Here is a 14433-nt window from a genome sequence, read left to right as displayed (position 1 = left end):
GTCACTCTCCTCTTTCAGGCCGCGAGGGCCGACGGCCCCTCTGGTGGGTACCTAAAAGAAGGCGCAGGAGCGGGGGTGCTGGTGCACACGTGTAATCCTAGTACTTGAGAAGCCGAGCCAAGAGGGTCACAGGTTCGAGGACAGCCTCAACAAGTAGTGAGCCTCTCATCAGCCTAGGAAGACCATGTTTCAAAATAAAAATAGGAGCCAGGTGTGGTGGGAACGCTTGTAATCCCAGCATTTGGGAGGCTGAGACGGGAGGATCATGGTTTGCGGTCAGCCTCGGCTACTTAGGCTCTTTGCAACTCAGTGAGACCCAGTTTCAGAATAATAAAAAATAGGGATGGGGGTGGTAGCTCGGAGGTTGAACGCTCCAGGGCTCAATTCCAGAAGGAGCAGGAAGTGTAACTTCTGACCCGAAGCTCCTTACTGCACAAGGAGGGGCTGCGTGTAAGAAGAGGACCGTTTTGCAAGTACCCAGCCACTTGGAGGCCTGCGACTTGGGAGCGTGGCCGTGCGGCTCCCGGCAGTGTCCCACGCCGACGGGGGTGTCCCCTCAGGCGGCCCCTGGGCTTCCCTGCTTGTGGCTGTCACAGGCCCTGTCTGGGGTGCTGAGCACCTGCACCCCCACGGTGGCGGCAGGGGTGGGCCCGGGTCACAACTGCATCCTCTCTTCGTTTCTGTTTGACCTGGAGCCTTCCTGCTGCTGCGCCTGCAGCCTATCTGAACTCGGACTCTAGACTGGGGAGACAGAGGCGCTTTTAAGTCCTAAGGGGAAAACGTCCAAAAAAAAGGCAATTTGAGGGTGTTTCGTCGGCCCCCATGGCCCAATCATTCCATCCCCAGGACCCAACAGTCTGGCAGAGGCTGTCCGCGAACCGCAATCCTCCAGGTCTCAGCCTCCCGAATGCTGGGATTACAAACCTGGCTCTCTGGCTTTAGAAACCTTATCTTGCCGGGTGTAGTGGCGCACACTTGTAATCCTAGCATTTGGGAGTCTGAGACAGGAGGATTGCGTAGGTTCGAAGCCAGCCTCAACTACTTAGTGAGGCCCTTTGCAACTCAGTGAGACCCTGTTTCAAAATAAAGAATAAAAAAATAGGGCAGGAGGGTGTAGCTCGGAGGTAGAATGCCCCTGGGTTCCATCCCCAGACCCGCTTAAAAAAAAAAAAAAAGCCGGGCGTGGTGGCGCACGCTTGTAATCCCCGCTCTTGGGAGGCTGAGACAGGAGGATCGCGCAGGTTCGAAGCCGGCCTCAGCTACTTAGACTCTCAGCAACTTAGTGAGACCCTGTTTCCAAATGAAATATAAAATAGGTCTGGGAGTATGGCCCGAAGGTAGAAAGCCCCTGGGTTCCACCCCAGTGCCACAAAAAAGAAAGAAAGAAAAAGAAACCGTTATCTTTGCACTGCTATTTTGCGGCTTTGAAGGCCGGAGGGGTGGAGGAGGGTGTGGTCTCAGAGCCACTCCTGATTGGCTCGGGCGCCTCGGGGCGGAGCCAGGCTGCGTCCTCACCCGACCTCGCCCCGCCCACCGCCGCTTTCCCGGTGGCTGGCGGGGTCCAGGCATCATACCCCGCCGCGCTGGCCCGCAGGCTCCGGGGCCTTCCCGGCTCGGTGCGCGCCCCAGAGCCGGCCCGGAGTCCCCTCCGCCCGCCCATCTTCCCCGCCTCTTGCCCTGCCGCTTTCTCCGCCACGCTGAGGTTTCAGTCTTGGGGATACAGAAGTTCTGGCATTTGACCGGACTCCATCCTCAGCGCGAGGAGGACGGAGAAGGGACAAGGGTTTGCGACTTCCTCCGGAGAAGACTGGGCTGCTCCGACCGAGGGAGGGTTCCCAAAGACCATCCTGGGCTAGCCCCCGGGAAGGCTGCCGAGACAGGCGACCTCGGCAGAACAACGGGCGGGGGCTGGAGGCCCCAGCCCAGCTGTGGGGCCGGCCTCCGTGCGCGGGCCTTGGTTCAAACCCCAGGAGCTGCAACCAACGACACAGAAAACCAGCCGGGGCGGGCTGTGCGCGCACACGCGTGGCTCTTCACGGTTTGGGTCTTGTCTGTTCATCCCCAGCCCCAAGTATATATACCTTTTTGGTACTGGGGATGGAACCCAGGGGCAGATCTGCCTTCGAGCTACACCCCCAGTCCTATTTTTCTTTCTTTTTTTCTTTCTTTCTTTATTTATTTTTTATTTTATTTATTTATTTTTTGGTGGTACTGGGGTTCCTGGAAGCCCTTCTACCTCCGGGCTACACTCCCAGACCTATTTTTGCATTTTTATTTGGAAACAGGGTCTCCTAAGCCAGCGCCCGCGGCTGGCTTCGAACCTGCGCGATCCTCCTGTCTCCGCCTCCCCAGCGCGGGGATGACAAGCGTGCGCCACCACGCCCGGCTTTAGTCTTTATTTTTGAAACAGGATCTCACTAAGTTGCGGAGGGCCTCCCTAAGTAGCTGAGGCTGGTCGCGAATCCGGATCCTCCTGTCTCAGCCTCCCAAGTCCTAGGATTAACACCACGCCCGGCTCTTCGGGGACATTTAATTTCCCCGGAAATCCATAGGAATCCTCGGATCTAATAAGGATAAGGCGATTAAGAACTGAGAAGATGGGAAGGAGACAAATAGCGTGGAATCGGGCCGCGATGTCCATACTGGCCACCAGGGGGCAGCATGGACCAGGAGACGGAGCTGGTCCCGGCTTCTCGGCCTACCCTGAAGGCCACAAGGCTTCCCTTAAGCCACCTCTCCTTTCAGTCCTCAAAGACTTTTATCCTTTCAGCCCGAATCCTCTGTTCTGTGGCGTCCATAGGTCCTGATCTCTCAGGTTGAAATTCTTGTGGGGGACATTACTTTGTCTAAAACTTCTTCTCACTTCTTTTTCTGGTGGTACTGGGGTTGGAACCCAGAGGCTTTCTACCTCTGGACTATACTCCCAGACCTATTTTATATTTTATTTGGAAACGGGGCCTCACTAAGTTGCTGAGAGCCTCACTAAGTAGCTGAGGCTGGCTTCGAACCTGTGCGATCCTCCTGTCTCAGCCTCCCAAGTGCAGGGATGACAAGCGTGCACCACCATGCTCGGCTAAAACTTCTCACTTCTGCTTAGAGGACTGGCCCCGGACCACCGTCTGGGGTCAGTGCTGGACACAGCTGCGTCAGGATCCTCCTGCCCTCTGCTAACCCCTGACACCAGCATGTACTTAGGAGGCTGACACAGGAGGACCACAGGTTCCCAGGCCCTTAACAGTTTAGCAAGGCCCTCTGTAATTTAGTGAGGTCCTGTTTCAAAATAAGAAAAAAAAAAAAATTAAAGGGCTAGGAGTATAGCTCCAAAATAGAATGTCCCTGGGTTCCATCCCTAACACTGTAAAAAATATTTTTCTTATCTTTACATAGCTTGACTTTAAATATTTTTCTCATTCTGTGTGTGTGTGTGTGTGTGTGTGTGTGTGTGTGTGTGTGTGTGTACTGGGTATGGAAACCAGGGGCATTCGACCTCCGGGATACACTCCCTGCCCTATTTTTTCTTCTTCATTTTGAAACAGGGTCTCACTGAGTTGCAGAGGGCCTGACTACGGCGAACCTAGATCTTCCTGCCTCAGCCTCCCCAATGCTGGAATTACAAATGTGCGCCACCAAGCCTGGCTGCTTTTTTTTTTTTTTTTAACAGTCTCCAGGAGATGAGTTGTGTAAAATCCAGCCTGCTTCCCATCCCAGTTTCTGTCACTTAATAGTGAAAGTGGAACCCCAACCCCCGGCCTCCGTCCCCGGCCACCCCACCGGCACCCCCGCGCCCCCCCCTCCGGCCCTCTCCTCTGTCCCCGATCCCCCCCCCTCTGTTTCTGAAATTTAACTGTCCCTGGGGCAACACTCCCGGCAGGCTTCTGAAAGGAGAGCTGTTTATTTTCTTACAGGCGAGGGCGCTTCCCTTGCTCCTGGGCGCCGCCTCCAGATGGCTCCTCTCCGACCCCCAGTTCCAGCTGAAAATAGCCGCCCGCGCCCCGGCCTCGCCCGGTCACCAGCCCGCCGGCTTCCTGGCCTGTCCTGGCCCCTCTCTTTTGTAGACTGGGGTTGATCCCGGGGCATGCTACCTCCCAAGTACACCCAGCCCCCCCACCTTTTTTTTGCAGTACTGGGGATGGAACCCAGGGGCACTGTACCTCCGAGCTGCACCCCCAGCCCTATTTATTATTTATTTTGAAACCGGGTCTCACTGAGTTGCGAGGGGGCCTCACTATGTAGCTGAGGCTGTCTGCTGTCTGTGAACCGCCATCCTCTGGTCTCAGCCTCCCAAATGCGGGGGTTACAAGTGTGCACCACCACGCCCGGATTTGTCTTTCTATTTTTGAAACAGGGTCTCCCAAGGCTGTTGAGCGGCTCCTTAAAGTGCTGAGGCTGAGTTGGGGCATGGTGGCACATGCCTCGGACTTGGGAAGCTGAGACAGGAAGAGCCAAGGGTCGCGGCCAGCCTCAGCAACTTAGTGAGGCCCTGTTTCAGGAAATGAAATAAGGCCCAGACGTGGCCCGTGCTTGTAATCCCCGCACTTGGGAGGCGGAGACAGGAGGATCACATGGGTTCGAAGCCAGCCTCAGCTACTTAGTGAGGCTCTCAGCAACTCAGTGAGACCCTGTTTCCAAATAAAATAGGTCTGGGAGTATAGCCCAGAGGTAGAAAGCCCCTGGGTTCCATCCCCAGCACCACAATAAATAAATAAATAAATAAATAAATAAATAAATAAATAATGTTTTTTAAAAGTTGGTGGTGCATGCTTGTAATCCCAGTATTTGGGAAGCTGAGACAGAAGGATCTTGGTTCAAGGACAGCCTCAGCTACTTACTGAGGCCCTTTGCAACTCAGACCCTGTTTCAAAAATAAACAGACTAAAAAATAAGGCTGGGAGTGTAGCTTGGAGGTACATGGTGGCGCGCTTGTAATGTATGTAGCTCAGGGGTAGAACGTCCCTGGGTTCTAACCCTAGTATCTATCTATCTATCTATCTATATGTATATTATTTTATTTTGCGGTACTGGGGATGGAACCCAGGGGCATTCTACCTCCGAGTGACACCCCCAGCCCTATTTTTTTATTATTTATTTAATTTTTGGGTGGTACTGGGGTTCCTGGAAACCCTTCTACTCCGGGCTACACTCCCAGACCATATATATATATGGTCTGGGAGTGTAGCCCGGAGTAGAATATATATATATATATATATATATATATATATATATATATATATATATATATATATTTTTTTTTTTTTTTTTTTTTTTTTTTTTTGCGGGTCTCGGGATGGAACCCAGGGGCATTCGACATCCGAGCTCCACTCCCTGCCCTATTTTTTATTCATTTTGAAACTGGGTCTCACTGAGTTGCAGAGGGCCTCACTAAGCAGCTGAGGCTGTCCGCGAACCAGGATGCTCCGGGTCTCAGCGTACCAAATGCTGGGATTACAAGCGTGCGCCACCACGCCCGGCGCTTATTCTTTATTTTGAAACAGGGTTTCACTGAGTAGCAAAGAGCCTCACTAAGTAGCTGAGTCTGGCTTCTAACCCGCACAATTCTCCTGTCTCAGCCTCCCAAATGCTGGGATTACAAGCGTGCGCCACCACACCCGACTACATATTTTAAATATATATGCGTAAGTATATATTTTAAAATATACATATAATTATATTAAAGTAAGCCAGACATGGTGGCTCATACTTGTAATCCCTGGACTTGGGAGGCTGAGACAGGAGAATCACAGGTTCGCAGCCAGTGTTGGCTAACTTAGCAAGGCCCTGTTTCAAAATAAAGAATAAAAAATTGGGCTGGGGGTGTAGCTTGGAGGCAGAATGCCCCTGGGATCAATCTCCAGTACTACTACTACTACGACTACTACTACTACTACTACTAATAATAATAATGCAGAGGCCATGTCTAGTGCCTGTCTGAGATACTCCAGTCACAGAACAATCCCCTAAATACACCCCTCCTGAAACAGCCACCACCCAGCAGCCTCCCACCTGGTCCTTTTACCTCTCAGTGTGTTTAGTCCCTTTCCATGTGTTTCCATTTTCAACCTCTCTGATACATCCTAGGGAAAAACGTTGCCAAATCCTAAAGAGTAGACTTTGATAACATTAATAAAAGAACTAAAGTCTCACTCCACCTATAACATGAACAGTAACAATAAAATAGTTGCAAGATGTGCCTGGTGGCCCTACCAGTAACCCCAGCCTTCCGTAGACTGAGACAAGAGGATGGCAGCCTCAGCAACTTAGTGAGACTCTCGGTAACTTCGCAAGACTATAACTTGTAATCCCAGTACTTGGGAGGCTCAGACGAGAGGACAGTGCTGGTTCAAAGCCAGCCTCAGCTACTTAGGCTCTAGCAACTTAGTGAGACCCTGTTTCCAAAAAATTATAAAATAGGTCTGGGAGTGTAGCACAGAGGTAGAAGGCACCTGGGTTCCATCCAGTAGTACAAAACAAACAAACAAACAAAAAACCCGGAAATAAACAAGCTTGGGTGAAGAATACCTCTTGGTTCAATCCCCAGTCCCAGGAAATAATTATTAAATAAAGAAAACAGACCGGGCGTGGTGGCAATCCCAGTCCTGGAGAGGCTGAGATAGGCAGGTTAGCATTCAAGGACAGCTTCAGCAAATAGTAAGATTTTCATCAACCTAGTGAGGCCCAACTTCGAAATAAAAATAAAAAGCCGAGCGTGGTGGCGCACACTTGTAGCACCAGCATTCCACAGTTCACAAACAGCCTCAGTTGCTTAGGCCCTCCGCAACTTAGACCCTGTTTCAAAATAAAAATGAAAGCTGGGCATGGTGACGCATGCTTGTAATCCCCGCATCTGGGAGGCTGAGACAGGAGCATCACGGTTCACAGGCAGCCTCAGCTGCTTAGTGAGGTCCGCTGCAACTCAGCGAGCCCTGTTATTTATTTATTTATTTATTTATTTATTTATTTATTTATTTATTTATTTATTTTTGTGTGGTACTAGGGGTGGAACCCAGGAGCTACACCCCTAACCTGATTTTTTTTTTTTTTTTGCCGGTCTGGGGGTGAAACCCAGGGGCATTCGACCTACAAGCTAACCCCCTGCCCTGTTTTTTATTCTTTTTATTTTGAAACAGGGTTTCAGCAGTTACGGAGGGCCTCACTAAGTAGCTGAGGCTGTCCGTGAACCCTGATCCTCTGGTCTCAGCCTCCTGAATGCTGGGATTACAAGTGTGTGCCACCATGCATGGCTTCTAACCCGATTTTTTATTTTTTATTTTCAGAGTCTTGCTGGGTTGCAAAGGGCCTCACTAGGTAGCTGAGGCTATGAACCGGGATCCTCCTGTCTCGGCTTCTGGTATGCTGGGATTATAAGCGTGCGCCACCACGCCTGCCTGGCTCTCACCAGACCTTCAGATGAGCAGGTTTGGGATGGGGCCCAAGTATTTGCATTTCTCTTCTTATTCTTTTTTCTCTTTCTTTCTTTCTTTCTTTCTTTCTTTCTTTTTTTGGTGGTACTATCAATTAAAACCAAGGGGCATTCTACCTCTGAACTACACCCCCAGTCCTATTTTTTTTTTTTTTTTTTTTTTTTTTTTGCGGTACGGGGATGGAATCCAGGGGCATTCTACTTACAAGCTACACCTTCAGCCCTATTTTTTATTCTTTATTTTGATACAGGAGATGAAGAGGGAGGAAAGGCTGGTCTGCCGGCTCGTGACTGCTCCTCTCAGCTCACTAAATCCTCGGGGGGGGGGGGGGCTGCTGTTCTCCCCATTTTGCAGGTGAGACCCCTAAGGCCAGATCCAGAGGCTTGTGCCAGGCAGATTGACGACTCGACTGGCACAGCGCTCCCTCCCCTGCCGCGGCGGCCCAGTGAGACTGCCCTGCCGGCCCTCCTCGTCCAACCCAGCGGCACCAGCCCAGGGAGGGCGGCCGGCTGCGCACCGTAGGACTTTTTCTTTGGGGAGTGGGCAGGCGAGACCTAGGGACCCCTCCCCGAGGGTCCCCCACGCTGTCACCTAATCACAGTCATAGCCCAGAAGTGCAGCCCCGGGCGGGGCGGGCCGCAGACAGCCCGTGGGGCGGGGGGCGGGCCCGAGGTGGGTGTCGCGTGAAGCCCGCGGGGCGCAGGCGCCTGGGCTGTTAGGGGAGCTGGGGAGGGGGCCGCTGCCAGCAGCTCGCGGACCAGAACAAAGGCGGCGGGTCCGCGCCCCGCCCCCGCCCGCGTCCAGCTCGAGCTCCCGCCCCGTCGGCGCGGCCCACCCGGCGCTCGGGACCGAGGGAGGGAGTCGGGGTCGCGGGCAGGACGGGCCAGCGCGCGGGGGGCGTCGCCTGGCTCCCGGGAGCAGGTGCCCCGGCCCCCCGCCGCAGACCCGCCGCGAGGGGGGCTCCACCGGAGGACGGCGAGCCCCCCCCCCCACACACCCCTGGCCCCGGGGAAACCTGATTCTCCAGGTCAGAAAGAATTCCCCGGCAAACACCACCCGCCGCTCCTGCCCGACCTACAAACAGGTTTAGCTCCGGGACCCCGTTTTCCCTTTGGCACCGAAGCTGGGGTTCACCCGGGCGGACCAGGCTTGGGATCTAAAAAACGGTATCTTTTGAAGCTGGGCTTGGTGCACAACTGCAATCCCAGTACTTGGGAGGCGGAGACAAGGAAATTGCAGGTTCAAGACCAGCCTCAGCGACTCAGTGAGACCCTGCCAGGAACCGAAAACCAGGGCTGAGGGTGCGGCTCCGAGGTGGAAGCGCCTGGGCACAACATACATGTATATACATATGCACACGCGCATACACACACACACTTTTTTTGATACCAGGGGCTGAACCCAGGGACATTCTACCTCCAAGCTACACCCTAGCCCTATTTTATTCTTTTGAAACAGGGTCTCATTAAGTTACAAAGAGCCTAAGTAGTTGTGGTTGGCTGCAAACCTGCGACCCTCCTGTCTCAGCCTTCCAAGAACTGGGATTACAAGCGTAACCACCACACCTGCTTTATTTTGATTTTTTCTTTTTTCTGTACTGGGGATGGAACCCAGGGGCATTTTACCTCCGAGCTAGACCCCCAGCACTATTTTGTATTCTTTATTTGGAAACAGGGTCTCACTGAGTTGCAAAGGACCTCACAATGTAGCTGAGGCTGTCTGCAAACCGAGATCCTTCTGTCTCAGCCTCCCAAGTGCTGGGATGACAAGCATAGCAGAGGACCTCACCATGTGGCTGAGGCTGTCTGTGAACTGTGATCCTCCTGTCTCTATGTAGCTGAGGCTGTCTGTGAACCGTGATCCTCCTGCCTCAGCCTCCCAGGTACTGGGACCACTGGTCTGTGCCACTAGGCCTGGCTCAAGTTTGAAGTCTGATCTTAAACCCTCCGCCCCTCTCTTCCACACCCCCCTATTTTTCATGGGTATTTTCTAACTCGGAGGCTTTGGGGAATGGGAATTACCCTGCAAAGAGCCTTGGGCATCCCCTCCCCCTGAGCCTAGTCTAGATCTCCAGGCCTTCCTCCCCAGTCCTTTTCTTGCCAGTCCCTGATAAACACACACAAAACTACAGGTTCAAAGAGGAAAAGCAAGTCTGTTGTTGGTGGAGGGTGTGCCCCCTCTCCCCTCCATCTGGGGGAGCGGGAGGCTGGGAGGTGATAGAAAAGGCGTTCATGGGGCGCGCTGCCCGCTCTGTACAATATAGAACAATCTGATATAGACACTTTGTATAAAAGCCACTTGTCCTGTGTGTCCCTTGCTGGCGGGCTGGGGGCGGGGAGAAGCTGGGGCGGTGGGCCAGGACGGAGGGCACCCGGTCCGCTCGCTGGCTGCCCCCTCGCGGGGTCACTTTGGATCCTTAGTGGGGGCGTAGCAGAGCTCTAGGGGCCTGGACACCTTCCAGAACTTCTCATTGACCAGCTCCAGGGTCAGCGAGCCGTTCAGCGTCTGGTGGAGGAAGAGCAGGGAGGAGACCGGGGAATCCATGGGTAAGACACCAAGGCAGGTGGAAGGATGAGGGAGTGATGCTGAGCCGGCACCTGCCGCCTGGGCGAGGCCCCGCCCCTCCCCGCCCCCCAGCTCACCGTGAAGGCGCCGCCCCCAGGCGCGATGTAGATGGTGTACTGCTTTTCGCTGACACCTTCCAGGCTGGGCAAGGCTGGCTCCTCGGGGCCGTCCCCTCCTCCGGAACCCCCGCCCTCGCCGCCGCCCCCACCGGGCCCCCCAGGGTCAGCAGCGCCCCCGCCGGGCCCCCCTGGCTCGCCGGCCTCTTGCTGCTGCCTCCGCTCCAGGGCAATGCGCAGCGCCAGGTACTTGGAGAGGTGGTCCACCGTGGCGTTCCCCGTGGTCTTCACATACCTGGGGTGGGGAGGGCGGCTCAGGGGGAGGGGAGGGGGGAGGCCTCCGAGGGAAGGGAAGGGAAGGAGGGAGGGAGGGAAATTTCCAGAAGGGCCTCTGGGTTTTAGGGTTTCTTCGGGACTGGGCGTAGCCGCTTTGGTGGGTGGGGGGCCAGGTCGGGGCGTCTCACCTGGTCTGGCAGTATTCTCCCTTCTCCACGAGCAGGGGGTGGGGCCGGAACACCAGCTCAATTTCTCCACCAGGCTCCGGCGGGCTGGGGGCCCCCGGAGGGCTTGGGGGGCCCAGGGTTCCCCCTCCCAGGGTGCCTCCCCGGTCACCAGAGTCTTCAGACCCAGCACCCCCGCCGGCCCCACCGGTACCGCCTCCCGCTGTCCCTACACTGCTGCCCCCCGCGCCCCCGCCCCGGGGTCGCTTGGGGGCAGGGCCGGGGGCCGAGTCAGGGGCCGAGTCTGAGCTCACGTCCTCGCCCTCCCCCTCGCCCTCCCCTGGCTCCCCTTCCCCCCCACTCATCGTCGTGGTCTGGTCAGACCCAGGCATCGGCCGCCGCACACGCTGCGCCCTGCAGGAGTAAGTGGGGTGATTAGGGCGAGGGGCTTGGCTCTACACCTCAGACTTCGCAGCGGGGGTCCCGGGCGGCACCTCACAGTTACCAACCACCACAGCTCCAGTGCTGAGGGCCCTAAGTGGGCGCCTCTCGGCTGGGAGGCTGAGCAACTCGCCCCACCACAGAGCCTCACTTTCAGGGTGCCCGAGCTGTGTAAGCGCTACCAGACCCGCAGGCGGCACTGGGACTGAACCCAGGGTGCTCCGCCTCCGAGCTACACCCCCAGCCCGATTTAATTTTTGTTTTCAAATAGGGTTTCCCGAGTTGCTGAGGCCAACTTTGAACCTGCTATCCTCCTATCTCAGCCTCCCAGGTACTGGGATTACAGGTGTGTGCTACCAAGTTTGCATTTGTGTGTGTGTGTGTGTGTGTGGTACTGCCAATGGAACCTAGGGCGTTCTACCTCCGAGCTACACCCCTGATTCTATATTTTAGTCTTTATTTGGAAACAGGGTCTCACTGAGTTGCAAAGGGCCTCACTAAATAGCTGAGGCTGTCTGCGAACCGCGGTCCTCCTGTCTCAGCCTCCCGAGTGCTGGGATTACAAGGGCCCACCACCTCGCCCAGCTCCGAGTTTGCATTTTTAACGAGACCCCTAGGTACGGTGGACACATGTCACAAGAGATGGAGGCCTAAAAGACTTACTCCCCAACAGTACAAAGCCAGAGCTTCCGCTCACAATCACTCGACTAACTTGTCCTAACTTCTAAAAAGTGAGAGGAGCTATCCTAAGAATAGGAAGGTCAGCCGTTTACAAAGGCTGCAACTGACATCCAGGATTCAAGGCCTAACAAGCTAACAGTCGGGCTGTGGCCGGCTCTGAGGGTTCTGGGGTTTGGAAGCCCCGCAAAGCCAGTGCCAGGAGCCTGCCCGGAGGAGCCGCTGCCAGCCCCGCCCGCCCGGCGGCCCGCACCTGTGCATGGCCTGCATGCGCAGCCCCTCCTCGATGCTGGAGCTCAGCGCCTGCTGGTTGTGCAGGCGGCTGAGGCGGATGAGCACCCGGTCTTGGTGGGCCTCGTACTCCTCCCGGCTGGGGTAGATCTTGGAGATGAGGGCGTCAAAGTTGGGGTCTGGCCGGAGGGACCGCTTGGACACCAGCTTCTTTCGGCAGGTGGGGCACTCCTTGTTCCTGGGATAGGAGAGGGCACCTTGAGCTGCCAGGCCCAGGGCGCTGGTGGGGTGGGCCGCCACGCGCCCCAACTCTGGGCCCCCCTCCCGCTCGCCCCCTCACCCGCTCCGCAGGGCAGTGACGATGCAGTCCGAGCAGAAGCGGTGCAGGCACTCCTTGGTGGTCATCGTGTTCTTCAGCATGTCCAGGCAGATGGGACACATGAGCTCTGAGTGCAGCGACCGCGGGGACACGGCAATCTCCGTGCCGTCCATGATGGCCTCCTGGGGGCGGCAGTGAGCGAAGGTATGGTGGGTTGGGGGGAAAGGGTTTTGAGAAACAAGAAATTCAAGCCAGAGGAGCTTTGAGAAACGGAGTGAGATGGCAGGATCTGGGCACCCACGTGGGCCACTTCAGGAAGAGGGCGATTTGGGAATAGAGAGTAACTACTGACTTGGAAAAAGTGGGAACAGAAAGGATCAGGGTCCATTAATGGAGGAGCTTTGGGACAGAATGATCTGAGGTTGGGTTGGAGACTTATTTAACAGAGTTTCTTTTCTGTTGTTGTAGTACTGGAGCCTGAACCTAGGAACATTCTACCTCCGAGCTCCACCCCCAGACCTACTTTTTAGTCTTATATTTTGAAACAGGGTCTCACTGACTTGCGAGGGGCCTTGCTGGTCAGTGAACACGATCCTCCAGTCTCTGCCCCCTGAATGCTGGGATTACAAGTGTGCACCGCCATGCTCCACCCCAGACCTTTTACTTTTTGTGTGGTTCTGGGGATAGAACCCAAGGGCCTCTACCTCTGGGCTATGTCCCCAACCAGTTTATATTTTATTTTGAAACAGGGTCTAAGTTGCTGAGAGCCTAAGTAGCTGAGGCTGGCTTCAAACCTGTGCGATCCTCCTGTCTCAGCCTCCCAAGTACTGGGATTACGAGCGTGCGGCACCACGCCCAACCCCAGACCTTTACAAGAAAATTTTTTTTGAGATTCGGTCTCACTAAGTTGCGGAGGCTGTCCTCACACCTGTGATCCTTCTGTCTCACCCTCCCAAGTACTACTGGAATTACTGGTGAGCAACCACGTCCAGCTTCAACAGTTTATTAAAAATGCAGCCCAGGCACTACCTACACGAGAATCCCCTGATTCTAACAGGTGCCTGTTAGAAATCAGATCCTGAGTCTCCCTGGCACCACTGAATCATCATGAAGTTCCAGCTGAAATAAACGCCCAAGGTGAGTCCTGTCTGCACGGATTTACGACACTGAACCGAGGAACCGAAAAGGTAATTTCGCTGTTCACTCTCTTTCGAATAAAGATAATAATATTTGCGCGCTCTCTCTCCCTCCCTCCCTCTCTGTCTCTCTCCCTCCCCTCTCTCTGGCAAGGCTCGAGGGTCAAAAGAGATCAAACGAGATAAATGCAGAAGTGCTTTAAAAAAAAGAAAGATTAAAGCGCGGACTCGAGGCAGGGCCTGGGGGCCGGTGCGGGCGGCCCGAGGCGCAGACGCGGGCGAGAACGGAAAGCGGCCTTGCGGGGAGCGCGGCGGGGCGGCGGGCGGGGGCCCGGTCACCTGCGGGGTCCGGTGCAGCTCGTACAGGCTCAGCTCCCACGTTTTGCTGGCGTTCTGGGCATTCGCCGGCGTCGTCATGGCGACGGCGCGGACCCCCGCGGGCGCGTGGGCCCCGAGGGCAGGGGGCGTCCGCCCGCTCCGCCGCCGCCGCCGCCGCTCAGACCGCCGCTCCCGCCGCCGCCGCCGCCGCCGCCGCCGCCGCCGCCGCCGCCGCCGCCATGCCGGGCGCCGCGACGTCACTTCCGCCCCCGACGTCACGCCACTCGCGGCGCGGGACGCGACGTGGGCGCCGGCCCGCCACGTGGGCCCGGGCGCGGCAGGTGGCGGCAGGTGCGGCGCCGCGGGCCCGCCGAGCCCGCCCGCACCCCGCCGCCCCCGGCCCGGGCCCCGCCGCCCCTCGAGGTGGGGGGCGGCGGCTCGGGACGTCCAGACCCAACTCTCGGCCGGAGCCAGAGACCCGAGAATTGCGTTTGGACAATCAGGAGCCGCGGCCCGGCGGGAGGGGCGGGCGGCGGGCCGGGCGGGCCCCGGGGCCGGGGCAAGGCGCGGCCGCCCCGGGCCGGCGGGAGGGCGAGCGGACCGGCCCTCTGCCCCCGGCCCGGCGCGGGCAGGGTCCCCGGTGGGGCCGCGGCTGCCAGGGGGCGGCCCGCCGCGAAGAGGGGCGAGCCGGCAGCGGGCCCCTCGCCCCCGTCCCGGTCCCTCCGACTTCCCTGTCCTCTCCTCCAGTCCGTGGCCAGTCCTTATGTGGGCGCCAGAGTCGATTAGCGCGGACCCCTCCCCTCCCTCTCCTCCTCCTCCCAGCCCCCTCCC

At 56.6% G+C, this 14433-nt stretch overlaps 1 protein-coding gene across 1 annotated transcript; it reads right to left on the bottom strand.

Moving 5' to 3' along the window:
• Positions 1-9821: 9821 nt before the first annotated feature.
• Positions 9822-13701, bottom strand: RING1 (ring finger protein 1; the record flags this gene model as incomplete). The annotated part of the gene is made up of 6 exons (XM_080710508.1): positions 9822-9923; positions 10061-10334; positions 10504-10893; positions 11852-12067; positions 12170-12330; positions 13624-13701. The coding sequence occupies 6 exons, from the start codon at positions 13699-13701 to the stop codon at positions 9822-9824; spliced, it is 1221 nt and encodes a 406-aa protein (XP_080566634.1).
• Between the last annotated feature and the right edge of the window lie 732 nt (positions 13702-14433).

This window comes from Muscardinus avellanarius (genome assembly GCF_963383645.1).
Source record: "Muscardinus avellanarius genome assembly, chromosome: 14".
Classification (NCBI taxonomy): Eukaryota; Metazoa; Chordata; class Mammalia; order Rodentia; family Gliridae; genus Muscardinus; species Muscardinus avellanarius.
Note: the sequence above shows the minus strand (reverse complement) of the source record. Positions and strands in the feature narration are given on the sequence as shown.